This window comes from Piliocolobus tephrosceles, chromosome 21 (genome assembly GCF_002776525.5).
Source record: "Piliocolobus tephrosceles isolate RC106 chromosome 21, ASM277652v3, whole genome shotgun sequence".
Lineage (NCBI taxonomy): Eukaryota > Metazoa > Chordata > Mammalia > Primates > Cercopithecidae > Piliocolobus > Piliocolobus tephrosceles.
The window spans coordinates 51,507,504-51,521,343 of record NC_045454.1 but is presented as its reverse complement, the minus strand read 5'-3'; the positions used below and the strand labels follow the sequence as shown (position 1 = coordinate 51,521,343).

The following is a 13,840-nucleotide window of genomic DNA, read 5'->3' as shown; positions in this document are numbered from 1 at the left end:
GTGGGGCACCCATCTGGATGGTCCCAGGACCGCAGGTGCCGTGGGGCGCCTGTCGGGACTTCCAGGAAATCATTTCTGCAGGATCCGTTCGCACACAGAAAGAACACAGTGCCCTTGCGAAGGGCCCCTTCCGACCACGCTGCCCCACTGGGGTCGGCTCACCGGGACGTCATAGAGCCTGGTGCTGCCTGCCTTCTGCCTGCAGTGGGAACTGGGTGTTGCTCCCGTTTGGTTTTGTTTCCTACCTGTCAGGCTGGGCATCTTTCTGAGGGTTCGCTGACCAGCCTTTGAATTGGTTGCTTGTCCACGTGGGCCTGGAAGTTTCTCTTAAAGACAAAATGCCCCTCACCAGGGGAAACGACGCTGTGCATGTTCATAGCAGGCACTCACCCCAGTTGGCCTCCCTTTTCCTCTGGTCATGTAATGGTTACTTTATAGGCCTTTAGGTTTTGATCTGTGTTCGTGTACCACGGCACTTCCTACCACCTTCCACAGTGCGGTCAGACACAGGCTTTGTGTGTCTAAGGACAGACTGTTTCTAGTAGTTTTTCTGGTACTTTAGTTTTAAAACTTTAAATAATTCACTCTTTTTTGGCATTGAAAATAATTCATTCATACATAGTTTTCTGGTTATGATTTAAATAATTTTCCCATTTTTGACCGTAGTTTCTCAGAATCCTCTTTAGAATCTCAGTCCTTGTGTTTGGGTCTTCTTCGCATACTATTACCTCCCTTCTGTTTTGTGCCACACTGTCTTTAAGAAAGTGCCTTCCTGTGGAGTTAGAGTTACGGAAGTTGTGCACACGTAGGTCAGAGCCCCTGCCGCCCGTCATGTGCTGCTCCCGTTCCGAGGGTGCGTTTGTCACAGCTGAGAACCTGGTGCAGCCCCACACTCAGCTGCTGTGGTTTTACTGTCTCATCGATGCTGGTTAGACTCCAGTAGTGTGGGGAATGTGAATCTGCCTTTCAGATTCTCCTCATCTTTTAAGTGAATGGCATAAAGTCAGGTTTCAACAATATTGCGCTGTGTTTTCTCAGGCTGTTACATCCCGTGCTTGATATGGATTTGACTTGTTTATTCTTTTTTTTGTTTTTCTTTTTTCTTTAATTCTAGAACCACGTTCGTTTGAAGTAGGAATGCTAGTCTGGCATAAATATAAAAAATACCCCTTCTGGCCTGCAGTGGTAAGAACAGCTTCCTCCATCTTCTAAGATGTAGTTATTTAAATTTCATGAATTTTTATTCCACCCATCTTCAGTTCTTGATAATTTGACCTGGATAAATGTTTTCATTATTTTGTGTTTCCTGGGAAAAGTTGGTGGGTTTATGCAAAAGACTTTAGGAGATGCCTGTACCTAAATTAAGAAATGGTGTTAAGTTTATAGGGCAGATTTTCACCAAGCAGGCTTAGAAAGACCTGCTCGAAAAAAAATATTTGTGGCCGGGTGCAGTGGTTCACGCCTGTAATCCCAGCACTTTGAGAGGCCATGGTGGGTGGATCACCTGAGGTCAGGAGTTTGAGACCAGCCTGGCCAACACAGTGAAACCCTGTCTCTGCTAAAAATACAAAAAAATTAGCCAGGCATGGTGGTACATGCCTGTAATCCCAGCTACTTGGGAGGCTGAGGCAGGAAAACCGCTTGAACCCGGGAGTTGGAGATTGCAGTGAGCCAAGATCGTGCCACTGCACTCCAGCCTGGGCGACAGAGCGAGACTCCATCTCAGGGGGGGAAGAAAAAGGAAAAAAATATTTGTGATTTGCTCGTTTTAATTGTGCATTTTACCCTGTTTTCCCCCATTAGAGCTCATTAATTTGGATTTTGTGGTGGGGTTGGTTGCATGCATACAAACAGGAGTTTGAAATCCCGTCCAAGTTCCCGGTGTGGGTGATGCGTTCAAGCCGGGGCAGATTCTCTGCTTCCGTCTCTGCAGGCCTGGAAGTTGCAGGTCATTAGTTGATTGTTGTCCTGGGCACAGGTGCTGTCCTGGGCTGGCCCTCACCTCTTCTTCATATTTTATCCCTTTTTTCCCTTTATCCTCCTAAGAGACAACGATGTTTAAATCCAAAAGGCGTTTGCTTTGCAGTAATCCGGAGACGCTTTTGTTGCTGTAATGACTAACCTCACCCGAGTCACCCAGGCTCCTTGCATGTGACTGATTATGGTTCCGGGAAACCTGGGGTTGAGTCTGTGCTGTTTTCTGGGGAGCTGCAACACGTTTGTGGCCTGGCTGGGCTCTTGTCGCCTGCTGGCCTGCAGTGATGGGGGCCGGGCTTCTGGGCCCTCCGCCCTCCCTTGGCACTGGCTTCCCCTTCCGCACCTTGCTAGTCTTCTCTTGTCTTCATCAGTTTCTGGGGTCCCTGCTGGGTTCACAGGTCACTGATGTGACAGGTTCCTGGGGCATAAGAACAGGCAGCCGGGATCCCTGAGAGTGCAGGGTGGAAGGGCCACCGGAGGCGCTGGTCGCTGGTGCTCCTCGCTGCCTTCTCACGGTGTCCCGGGGAGGCCAGGACTGGGGAGGCTGAGGGGAGGTGGCAGCGCGGCGCAGTCCCTGCCCCTCCCCATGTGGCCCGGGCTTGTTCCCGAGCTTTTCTGCACTTCCTCCACTCCCCCAGAGCGTGAGGAGGACAAACCTGCCCCCTGAGCCGCTGGAGAATCTCAGGACGCTTATTTAAAGAGGCAGCTGGCAGCGGTAGCTGTGGCTCTTTTTATTCAAAAACCCAAACAAAACTGGCTGATTCTGCTCTGCCGGGAAAGCGTTGAAGTGATGCGTGTGGCAGAGCTTGGGGCCGTTTCTTAACGCCTCCTTACGGGAGACTTTGCTGGGGTGCCCCAGAGCTGGGGCAACGCCTGTTCGATGTATCATGTGATGTCAGCCACGATCTCTCTTTTGACGTTTTATTTTCTTGGATTTGCGAACAGGTCAAAAGCGTCAGGCAGAGAGATAAGAAAGCAAGTGTGCTCTACATCGAAGGAAACATGAACCCGAAAAAGAAAGGGTAACCCGCTGTTCTTGGTTTCTGTGAGTGGGCCCGGGTGGCAGGCTGGCTGCTCTCAGAGCAGGCATGGGGACAGAGGGGCAGAGGGGAGACCCCGGCACGAGTCCAGGCCTGGGCAGGGCTGGCGGGGTCTCACTGGGGGCATGTCCTTGTGACCTCTCACTCGCTGGGAAGGTGAGTCACACAAAGGCTGTGTGTGAAGGATCTGGTCAAACACTGCGGTTTTCACAACCTGATTTGCTGGCTTTGAAAGGCAGCCCAACCAGACACTCCCTGTGGCCCTGTTTCCCACAAACTAGCAAAATATACATGCAGGTGTGCAGACAGCGTCCTGCATCCACCTGAGTGTGCCCCTGGGTTACGTGGTTGTTCCTTAGTCATGGGATGAAAACACACGTGGATGGATCAGCCGGCCGAAAGCAGCCTTTAAAACCATCGCAGTGCACATTCCCAAGTCAAACGCGCAGAACCAGTGTCATCTGGTACTTCTGTGCTGTCCCCGAGAGGTGGGAGGTGTGGAGTGGAGACCCAGGCCCCAGAGTCGGCCTGTCCTGGCAGGGCCCAGTCAGTGTTGCTGAAGTCACTGGGCCCACCATGGTGCGTTGGGGGCGTCTTGGCAGCTGAGGAAACGGTCACCTTCCGTAAATAAGCTGGGGCTGGCGGGGCCTCCAGCGGCCTCCACTGATCTTAATCAGGCAGGGAAAGGTTTTTAGCTTTTTAGAGGAAGTTCATTCATGTTAACTTTTCCCTCTCTCTGCTTTAAGTTTCACAGTGTCTCTTAAAAGTTTAAAGCACTTTGATTGTAAAGAGAAACAGACACTTCTGGTAGGTGGATTATGTTTTGTGCTTGCTTTAAATGGTTTACTTTGTGATTAGTAAATGTGTCCTCTGTGTGTAGCTCTTGAAATCCTGGCTGCGGTGTATGCGTGTGAATGATTGTGGGAAGTAACAGAGCTGGGCTGCACTCTGGCCGTTAGAGTTAGATCACGGGCTCAGTCACTGCACTGAATTCTCACAACTGTCCTGGAAAGTTGTGGCCCCATTTCCCCGCTTTACAGGTAAGGAAGCCGGGACTCTGGCGAGGACAGTTTGCCCAGGGCCACCAGGCAAGGCTGCAGCAGAGAGCCCCTGCGCAAGACCACCGTCTTCCCCGGCCGACTGTCTCAGTCCACCCCACGGCACGGGGGCCTCGGTAGCCAGCCCCTTGCGGCCGGGGGCGTCCCTAGCTCAGCGTCGGGAGCCCTGTGGGCCCTCGAGTGCCGCCTGTGAGCCTGGCTGATATCACGTGGCAGACAGCTTGCTGCAGAGCGGCTTCCCGCTCCCTGGATCTGCAGCCAGCTTTCATCACGTGCTGTCGATGAACTGCAAGGGGTTTGTCTAACTCAGAAATGTCTATTTTTCCTCTAGAAATACTCATTTTGTTGTAGCGACTTTTAGCACCAACACGTCAACTCAGTGCAGTTATTTTTACTCCTCTGGAAAAAAAGAAAATGTGGTGGGTCTTTTCCACTCTCAGGGATCTGAGTTACTTTCTTTTCTTTCTTTCTTTTTTTTTGAGACAGAGTCTCATTCTGTCGCCTAGGCTGGAGTGCAGTGGTGTGATCTTGGCTCATTGCAACCTCTGCCTCCTGGGTTCAGGCGATTCTGCTGCCTCAGCCTCCTGAGTAGCTGGGACTACAGGCATGCACCACCACACCCTGCTAATTTTTGTATTTTTAGTAGAGACGGGGTTTCATCATATTGGCCAGGCTGGTCTTGAATTCCTGACCTCATGATCCGCCTGCCTCGGCCTCCCAAAGTGCTGGGATTACAGGCGTGAGCCACCGCGCCCAGCCGGATCTGAGTTCCTTTCTCAAAATGGATGAAGGTGTGGGGTGAGGAGGACAGCAGGAAGCTCCGTGCCTTAAACGTAGAAGGGCCGCTGTTTATATAAAACACCCCGGGTCCTGAGAGTGCGCGCGTCTGCTCGTGAGTCAGGTGTGTGGGCTCCCGAAGCCCACTCGATTCAGTGGCCGTCACTGTGGCCTCTAAGGGATGCTGTTGGGGAGGCCGTGCTTTAGGAAAGTGCAGGGGCTGCTGGGCCAGCAGAGCGCGGCGTCCACCCGGCCCTGGGGTGTTCTCACAGGGGGCCCCCTGTGGCCCTCGGCTCCAGAGTCTTCCCTGGGTCGTTGTGTGATGGTCGTGGTTTTGTGGCATCTTTGGGGCTGCTGTGTCCTTTTCTGAGGACCCACCCTGCTGCCAGCCCAGGTGCTGTTAGCGCAGCCCAGGTGGTGGCGTAGCCTGGCTGCAGTCAACAGCTCCTAACGAAAACGGCTGTTAGAGCAGCTTATTTCCAGGACTTACATCCTGTCACGTGGCACAGTGGCCACATGGGAGGTGTTTCCACCGTGGATGCGTTCAGATTGGCCCAAGCCGTTGGGTCCCCTGTGCCCACCATTTGAGCAGCTCAGGGCCCAGACCTGTGCCTGGTGGGTTTCCCGTTTCCCAGGGGATCCCTGCCTGAGGTGTCTGCCCCTTTGTCAGGGAGGATCAGAGGTATGGGCTGGAGGGTGGGGAGCCTGGATACCTGGCTGGTCCCTGGGCTCTGCGTGGCTTCTGAACCCGGGGTGCTTGGCACTGCCTCCCACTGACGCCTATCGCCCGGGTCTCGTTATAGAACCAAGCCAGGGAGGACTTCGACCAGGCCATTGGTTGGTGCGTCTCCCTCATCACTGACTACAGGGTCCGGTTAGGTATGCAGGGTGCTGGGGAGGGGTGGAGCCGGGCAGCGGGCATCCAGCCTCCTCTGAAGACCCCTTGGAGGGGTTGGGCTGGAGCTGCCTGGAGGCGGAGCATATTTTCATGGCCTGGGACATTCCCTGTGGGTGGGCTGGGGTTCTGGCCTGGCCTGATTATTTCCTAAACAGAGATACTGGGCCGGCTCCTGGAACACACTTCCCGGGACTCGTCTTAGGTCTACAGAGTGCTCTCTCCCTCCACCCCCTGCAGGCTGCGGGTCTTTTGCTGGCTCTTTCCTGGAATATTACGCGGCTGATATAAGTAAGTCTATAGGCACATCTGGGAAAGTGTAGTCGGCCTTCTAGCCCTTTAGGAAAAGCAGTCTTCTATGTCTAGAGCTGTGGAAGGGGACGTTGGGGTCAAGGCACTGTCCATAGCCACACAGCATTGTGCAACCCCTATGAGGTTTTGACCTCTGAGGCTCCCTGGGACCTCGGGCTGCTGGCGTCCACTGGCGCAGCTTCCCCAGCCTGCCCTGGGGCCCTCGTCCCATGGGCCACACCCACCCTGTCCCCGCTGTGGCTGGTGGCTGCACACCAGGTATTGTTAGGAATGTAGGCCAGGTGCGGAGGCTCACACCTGTAACCCCAGCACTTCGGGAGGCTGAAGCAAGAGGATTGCTTGAGGCCAGGAGTTCAAGACTAGCCTGGGCAACAGAGCAAGACCCTGTCTCCATAAAAAAAAATAGAAAAAAATGAGCTAGGCATGTGGCATGCGCGCCTGCAGCCCCAGCTACTTGGGAGGCAGAGGTGGGAGAATGGCTTGAGCCCGAGAGTTCAAGGCTGTGGTGACCTGTGTGTCTGCCCTGCTGCACTACTGCCTGAGTGACAGAGCAAGACCTTGTCTCAAAAAAAGAGAACGTGTCATGGACGCCAGGATGTTTGGCTACCGCGTCGTTGTCGATCCAGCATTTTCCGTTACCGACCGTAGTGGGGTTTTCCATGCCTCGCAGTTGGTAGAGGAGTGGACGTGGCTGAATTGATTCTTCTTGGGCAGTGCTACACGGGTAGGCACTTTGCTCTGCTCTAAGGGTTAAACCTGGTTGCAGGGCCCAGTGAGGGGAGAAAGGCCAGGGGTCCCAGCAGAGGAAGTGTCTTTAGGAGCATGAACGCTCCACTCCTGTGCTGACACGGAGCTCGAGCGCTAGGGTCTGCCCTCACCCCTGCCATGTCGCAACCTTCCGTCGGCCCTGACCCACTGACGCCCGAGGAAGGCAGCCCACGCACTGGTCCCTCGACAGGTGCTTCCTTTGCAGGCTCTCCTGTCCGAAAATCCATCCAGCAGGACGTCCTGGGGACCAGGTTTCCTCAACTGAGCAAGGGGAGCCCTGAGGAGCCTGTGGTGGGGCGCCCCCTGGGGCAGAGGCAGCCCTGCCGGAAAGTGCTCCCCGACCGCTCGCGGGCCGCCCGGGACCGGGCCAACCAGAAGTTGGTGGAGTACATCGTGAAGGCCAAGGGCGCGGAGAGCCACCTGCGGGCCATCCTGAAGAGCAGGAAGCCGTCTCGCTGGCTGCAGACCTTCCTGAGCTCCAGCCAGTACGTGACCTGCGTGGAGACCTACCTGGAGGATGAAGGGCAGCTGGACCTGGTGGTGAAGTACCTGCAGGGCGTCTACCAGGAGGTGGGCGCCAAGGTGCTCCGGCGCACCAATGGTGACCGGATCCGGTTCATTCTGGACGTGCTTCTGCCCGAGGTGAGCCGCAGCCTGGTGTGTCGTGTGGGCAGGGAGGAGCCTATGCTGGGATTTTCCAACACTCTGCACGAGGAGGCCGCGGAGGCCTCGTGTGTTTACATCCCATCAGTGCTGGGAAATGTGAGTGCGTGCGCTTGACCCCTGTGCAGAGACGGAGCCGCGTGGGAGCTGTCCTAAGCTGTCAGCACTGGGGGTGCAAACTCCCTCCCCACCGTGGGCGCACAGATGCTCCCCGGCCTCGGTGGGTCAGTCTTGGGAAACCCACGGTGAGTTGAAAATTCCCAAGTCAGAATCGCGTTTAATACCCAGGTAAACCCATTGTAAGTTGAAAAATTGTAAGTCGATTATACATCTAATACTCTGATAAACCCATGGTAAGTTAAAGAAAACAGAAATTAGACTGTCTGTGATTTTGAACTTCAGCTGCGGATTTGGTGTTTGGTGAGGAGCAAATACAGATTATTTTGAAGTTTGTATCTGAAATTTCAGAGAGGACATTGCTGGGCATATGTGTACATCTGTGGGAAAAAAACACACTCAAAACTATTCATAACTATGGGAATTTTCAAATAGACCCCAAAAGAAAATAACATAATGAACTCTTAATGTGCCCATAACCTGCCTGGAATTATTTTTTGGAGCATAAAAACCCTCAACCTTTTTTTTTTTTTTTTTCTTCCTTTTTTTTTTTTGAGAGGAGGTCTCGCTCTGTCGCCCAGGCTGGAGTGCAGTGGCGCCATCTCGGCTCACTGCAAGCTCCGCCTCCTGGGTTCACCCCATTCTCCTGCCTCAGCCTCCTGAGTAGCTGGGACTACAGGCGCCCGCACCACGCCTGGCTAATTTTTGTATTTTTAGTAGAGACGGGGTTTCACCATGTTAGCTGGGATGGCCTCGATCTCCTGACCTTGTGATCCACCCGCCTTGGCCTCCCAAAGTGCTGGGATTACAGGCGTGAGCCGCCACGCCTGGCCACATTTTTTTTTTTTTTAAACCCATAAATACTTTAGTGTGTATTTCTAAAATGAGGGTGACCCTGCCCCCTGGGGGACACTGGCAGTGTCTGGGGACATTTGTGCTTATCGCAGCTGGGAGTGCTTCTGGCATGGAGTGGGTTGGGGCAGGGCTGCTGCTCAGCACCCTGCGGTGCCCAGGATGGCCCCACCCCCCAGAACAGTCTGGCCCCGATGTCCACAGGGCTGAGTGGGAGAGACTCTGCTCTGAACCAGACGGACTCGGTTAAAAATGTGTTTACCGTGATCATCATACTAAACATGGAGTGATTCCTTAGTGTCAGGTATGCACTGTGTATTCAGGATATTCCTTTTTTTCTTTTTTTTTTTTTTTTTGACAATAAACTTAAGGCCGGGTGTGGTGGCTCACGTCTGTAATTCCAGCACTTTGGGAAGCTGAGGCAGGCGGATCATGAGGCCAGGAGCTTGAGACCAGCCTGGCCAATATGGTGAAACCCCGTTTCTACTAAAAGCACAAAAATTAGCCGTGCGTGGTGGCGGGTGCCTATAATCCCAGCTACTCGGGAGGCCGAGGCAGGAGAATCACTTGAACCTGGGAGGCGGAGGTTGCAGTGAGCTAAGATTGTGCCACTGCACTGCAACCTGGGTGACAGGGCAAGACTGTCCCAGAAAAAACAACAACAAAAAAAAACTTACAATTTTTCAGAAATGCACTTGTGAGTTTGGGTCTTGCCTTTTATTCTGTGCTTTTAGTGATCTGAGCTGTTGTTTCTAGTCCAAAAGATAACACTGATTTAATTAAGAAACATCATTACAAGCAGGGGTTCATGGACTAGGTTCATACCTTCTGAACCATGAGCTAGACCTTGTCTGGAGGGCGGAACCTGGTGACCCGGGCTCCCTGAGGCCTTCTCAGCCGCGGGCCACATGGGGCCGGTTGGGCAGTGCCGGCTGCTGCTGAGCCTCGTGCCCTCTCACAGGCTATCATCTGTGCGATCTCTGCAGTGGACGAGGTGGACTACAAGACGGCCGAGGAGAAGTACATCAAGGGGCCTTCGCTGAGCTACCGGTAGGCTACTCCCCGCGCTCTCTCCAGCCACTTGCATCTCTGCCTCGCAGGTTGTGTTTCTACGGGCACTTTGACTCCAGGTGCTGCAGCCCCTCCCCCTCATGAGGTGGTCCAGGTGCTGGGCGGTGAGCTGATTACACATGCTGAAGCCGCGCTGCGGGTCACTCCTGCCCTCCAGGAAGGCTGGGCCCGGGTCTCCCAGCTGGTCGCGGTGGGCATCACGGTGCCACGGGCGCGTGCCTGGGCCATGTCTGTTCTTAATCTCTTTTTGCAACGGTTGATGTTTGCTTTTTGAACTTTCCTCCCCTCTTTCCACAGCCCCATGGCTGTGTGAGAAGTACAGCGAGATTAAGCAGCGGCAGGGCCCGGTGCTTTCCAGCAGCCAGAAGAATGCTGTGATCAAGATGTTTCTCTCACATCCGTGTGCGTAGCCGCCCCTGGATGTTTGGCCCCCAGAGCGCCTAATCCCGTCTCTGGGCGTGCGGCCAGGCCTTGCTGGGAGCCAGGCGGGGCCCACGGGGCAGTGACAGGCTGAAGACTCAACTAGAGTCAAGGACAGGGTCTCCGGCCAGGGCGGCTTGCGCAGCCACCGACGTCTCCTGGTCCCACAGTCACAGGAGACTCGTGGTGAAGGCACTGAACTCCCTCACCAGCCCCGTGTCCTCCCTGGGCAGGGCAGGAGGGGCTGCTGGAGAGGCCAGGGAGGAGGAGGTGTGGGGCCTCGGTGTCACTGGCAGGCCACCCCCGCACAGCGCCCAAAGGCGGAATTTGGCCTTGTTGAGGGAGTGTTGGCCTGGCTGGCTTACCGAAACTGGAAAGGCCCTCGGATGCAGAAACTGGGTGTTTGCCTGCTGGATCTTCATGGTCCCCTTGTCATGCTTGCCGTAAGAGTAAGTGAGGTCCGGGGAAGTCAGGTCAGAGCCAGCACGCCTGGACTCAGCCTCCTGGGTTGTCCTCTCCCTCTGTCTCAGAAGCCTCTTCACCCTCCACTCCCATCTGTGGAAATCTTCCATCCTCCTGATTTTTTTTTTTCCAAGTCTGGGTCGCCGACATCAAAACCCGTTAGGAGTTCATCACGGCTTCTAGTTACCATCAAAACCTCCAGCAAACTGTGAGAAACGGTGCTGGTGCTGTGATGGAGAAGTTGGTTGGGTTGAATACACAGGCCATGATTTTATCATGCCGGGGACGTGGTCAGAGTAACAAGGCCGGTGAGCGGCATCGCATTTGACCTTTGGCCTCCGTGGAGCCTTGGGTCACACACTGGGTGTCCTGGGACCCAGTCCCCGCCCCCTGCACAGTGTTTCCCAGGCCCTCTTGTCCTTTTTGAGTTGCACCATGAGCTGCTCTGCACTCTTCCCAAGGCTGTCCTTCTCACGCCTGCCTTTCTCTGGTGCCGCAGCTGGCGTGCTCTCCCCTATTTCCAGGTCTGTTGGGGCACACATCAGAGCCAGCAGCCCTTGTTGATCTCTTTTGATCCGGAGCAGCCCTGTTCCTGAGAGGGGTTGCTGGCTAAGCAATTGTTATAATTTTCCTTTACAGGGAGGTCACTTAGTAAGGACAATTTGGCATCTCATACTCTTTCGTAAAAAATTATTTTTAGCCAGTCACAGTGGCTCATGTCTGTAATCCCAGCACTTTGAGAGGCTAAGGTGGGAGGATCCCTTGAGCCCAGAAGTTTGAGGCTGCAGCGAGCCATCATTATGCCACTGCATCCTAGCCTGGGTGACAGAGCAACACCCTGTCTCTAAAAATAAATATTATTTTAAAACGTTGTTAAGGCCGGGTGTGGTTGCTCATGCCCATAATCCCAGCACTCTGGGAGGCTGAGGCGGGTGGATCGTGAGGTCAGGAGTTTGAGACCATACTGGCCAACATGGTGAGACCCTGTCTCTACTGAAAAAAAAAATAAATAAAAAAAGCCGGGCATGGTGGTGCGGTACATGTAGTCAGTCCCAGCTACTCGGGACGCTGAGGCAGGGGAATCGCTTGAACCAGGGAGGTGGAGGTTGCAGTGAGCCAAGACTGTACTACCGCATTCCAGCCTGGCGATAGAGCGAGACTCCGTCTCAAGAAAAAAATTACAGCATAAAAGTTACTGTCCTCCCCTTTTTCAGTGTTGTTCAGTGTACGGTTCGATGGTGGTGAACACGTTCATACTGCTGTGTAGCCGGCTCCACTGCTCATCTCAGAGCTTCATCTTTCCAAACTGCAGCTCTGTCCCCATCAAACAACTGCCCTCTCGTGTATACATACATACACACGCCCACACACACATATATATATTTCTTTTTTTTTTTTTCTTTTGAGACGAAGTCTTGCTTTGTCACCCAGGCTGGAGTGCAGTGGCGCGATCTAAGCTCACTGCAACGTCTGCAACCCCCCTACCCCTGGGGTCAAGTGGTTGTCCTGACTCAGCCTCCCGAGTGGCTGGGATTACAGGTGCCCACCACCACGCCCAGCTAATTTTCTTATTTTTAGTAGAGGCGGCATTTCACCATCTAGGCCATGCTGGTCTTGAACTCCTGACCTTGTGATCCACCCACCTCGGCCTCCCAAAGTGCTGGGATTACAGGCGTGAGCCATGGCGCCCGGCCTCTCTATCATGTTCTTTTTTTTTTCTCTTTTTTTTGAGATGGAGTCTTGCTCTGTCACCCAGGCTGGAGTACAATGGTGTAATCTTGGCTCACTGCAACCTCCACCTCCTGGGTTCAAGCAACTCGCCTGCCTCAGCCTCCCAAGTAGCTGGGATTACAGACATGCGCCACCATGCCCGATTTTTTGTTTTGTTTTGTTTTTGGTATTTTTAGTAGAGACAGGGTTTCACCGTGTTAGCCAGAATGGCCTCGAACTCCTGACCTCGTGATCCACCCGCCTCGGCCTCCCAAAGTGTTGAGATTACAGGAGAGTGACCACACCCAGCCCTCTCATATTCTTTAACACACAATGATGAATTACTAAAATGAAGACTCTTGTTTTCTGAAGGGAAAAAGAAATATTTGACAACCAGCTCCTTGAAGAGCGGAAACGGTGCCGTTGGTGATGGAGCAGCCAGCTGTGCTGTCAGCGGGGCCTGGCGGTGGGAGCACCTCCAGTGTGCATGAGCGTGTCTGAAGATGGGGGGCTCAGGCACATTTGCGTTTGGGCCTGTCTGTGCATTCTGCATGGCTGTCCTGATTTCCGTACTTCTGGAGAACCCATTTTGTTAACATTGAAAGCCAGTTCTCTTTCCCTGGCAATTGTTTTTCATTTTATTTTTGGCATTTTTTTCAAGACACCGTTCTGGAAAGGCTTTTGAAAGGACAGAAGCGTGTTCGCCGTGCGTCAGTACTCGTGACTGTGCTATGGTTTCTCCCGACGTACACGTTGATCTTGTCTGTGGCATCTGTTATTAAACGGGAGATTTTAAGCATCTGCCGTGACGATGGAGCTTCGGAAGCGGGAATGGTTCTTCCGGGTTTGCTGTTTTATCTGTTTCCCCCTTGTGTGGTTTCTGCCTGCGACGGTTCCAGAATTTGCTCTGCCACTCAGTGTGCTCTGCAGCTGTGAGGAAACAGCCTTCGTTAGAGGCGGGAGCAGAGACGAGCCGCTGCTCTGTGTTGTGTTTGCTGTGGCTGCAGGGAGAGGCGCGGGACACGCACCTTTCCGGGGGCCTCTGTGCTCCGCACTGTGGGTGAGTGGACCACAGCGCACAGCCGCATGCCCTGGCTGCTGTGGGCTGGACCACCTCCGCCTCCCCCGCCCGTGTGCCTGGCCTGAGTGAGTTTCCCTGCATTGTGTCGTCACTGCATGGCCAGTCACCGCGGTCGTCGGCCCGGATGGCTGTGCTGGCCGCAGCAGTCAGGGTCACTCTGGGGGCCCTGGGGTCGAGTGAGAAGAAGGCCTTGTCCTGTGCCCCACCATCGCAGAAGTGCAGCCTTTGTATGGAAGCCCAACTGCGCTCCCGTCTGGAGAAACGCTTCCAGGCTGTGGCTGCCAGGTCGGCTCTGGTCCACAGTACGGTGTCGGGTGGTGCCGGGTCTGCAGGTTGTTGAAGGCTGTGACTTGGTGGGGCTCAGCCAGGCTCCAGCAGGGTCACGTGCTGTTAAGAGCAAAGCCACGGCCGGGCGCGGTGGCTCAAGCCTGTAATCCCAGCACTTTGGGAGGCCGAGGCGGGTGGATCACGAGGTCAGGAGATCGAGACCATCCTGGCTAACACGGTGAAACCCCGTCTTTACTAAAAAAAATACAAAAAACTAGCCGGGCAAGGTAGCGGGCGCCTGTAGTCCCAGCTACTCGGGAGGCTGAGGCAGGAGAATGGCGTAAACCCGGGAGGCGGAGCTTGCAGTGAG

The 13,840-nt window shown here is 54.1% G+C and overlaps 1 protein-coding gene across 4 annotated transcripts in view; it reads left to right on the top strand.

Annotated features, from left to right (window-relative positions):
• PWWP3A (PWWP domain containing 3A, DNA repair factor) overlaps positions 1-12,921 on the top strand; it is a 21,378-nt gene extending 8,457 nt beyond the window's left edge. For 3 of the 4 annotated variants that reach the window (XM_023192712.2, XM_023192709.1, XM_023192713.2), the window contains 8 exons: positions 1,115-1,185; positions 2,923-2,999; positions 3,764-3,824; positions 5,656-5,731; positions 5,988-6,038; positions 7,033-7,469; positions 9,421-9,509; positions 12,495-12,921. In XM_023192712.2, coding sequence (XP_023048480.1) covers positions 1,115-1,185; positions 2,923-2,999; positions 3,764-3,824; positions 5,656-5,731; positions 5,988-6,038; positions 7,033-7,469; positions 9,421-9,509; positions 12,495-12,552 — 920 coding nt within the window. In that variant the 3' untranslated portion in view covers positions 12,553-12,921. Of the gene's footprint in view, positions 1-1,114; positions 1,186-2,922; positions 3,000-3,763; positions 3,825-5,655; positions 5,732-5,987; positions 6,039-6,632; positions 6,784-7,032; positions 7,470-9,420; positions 9,510-12,494 lie in introns of those variants that run through there. The other variant, XM_031934839.1, reaches the window with a different exon arrangement.
• The last annotated feature ends 919 nt before the right edge of the window (positions 12,922-13,840 follow it).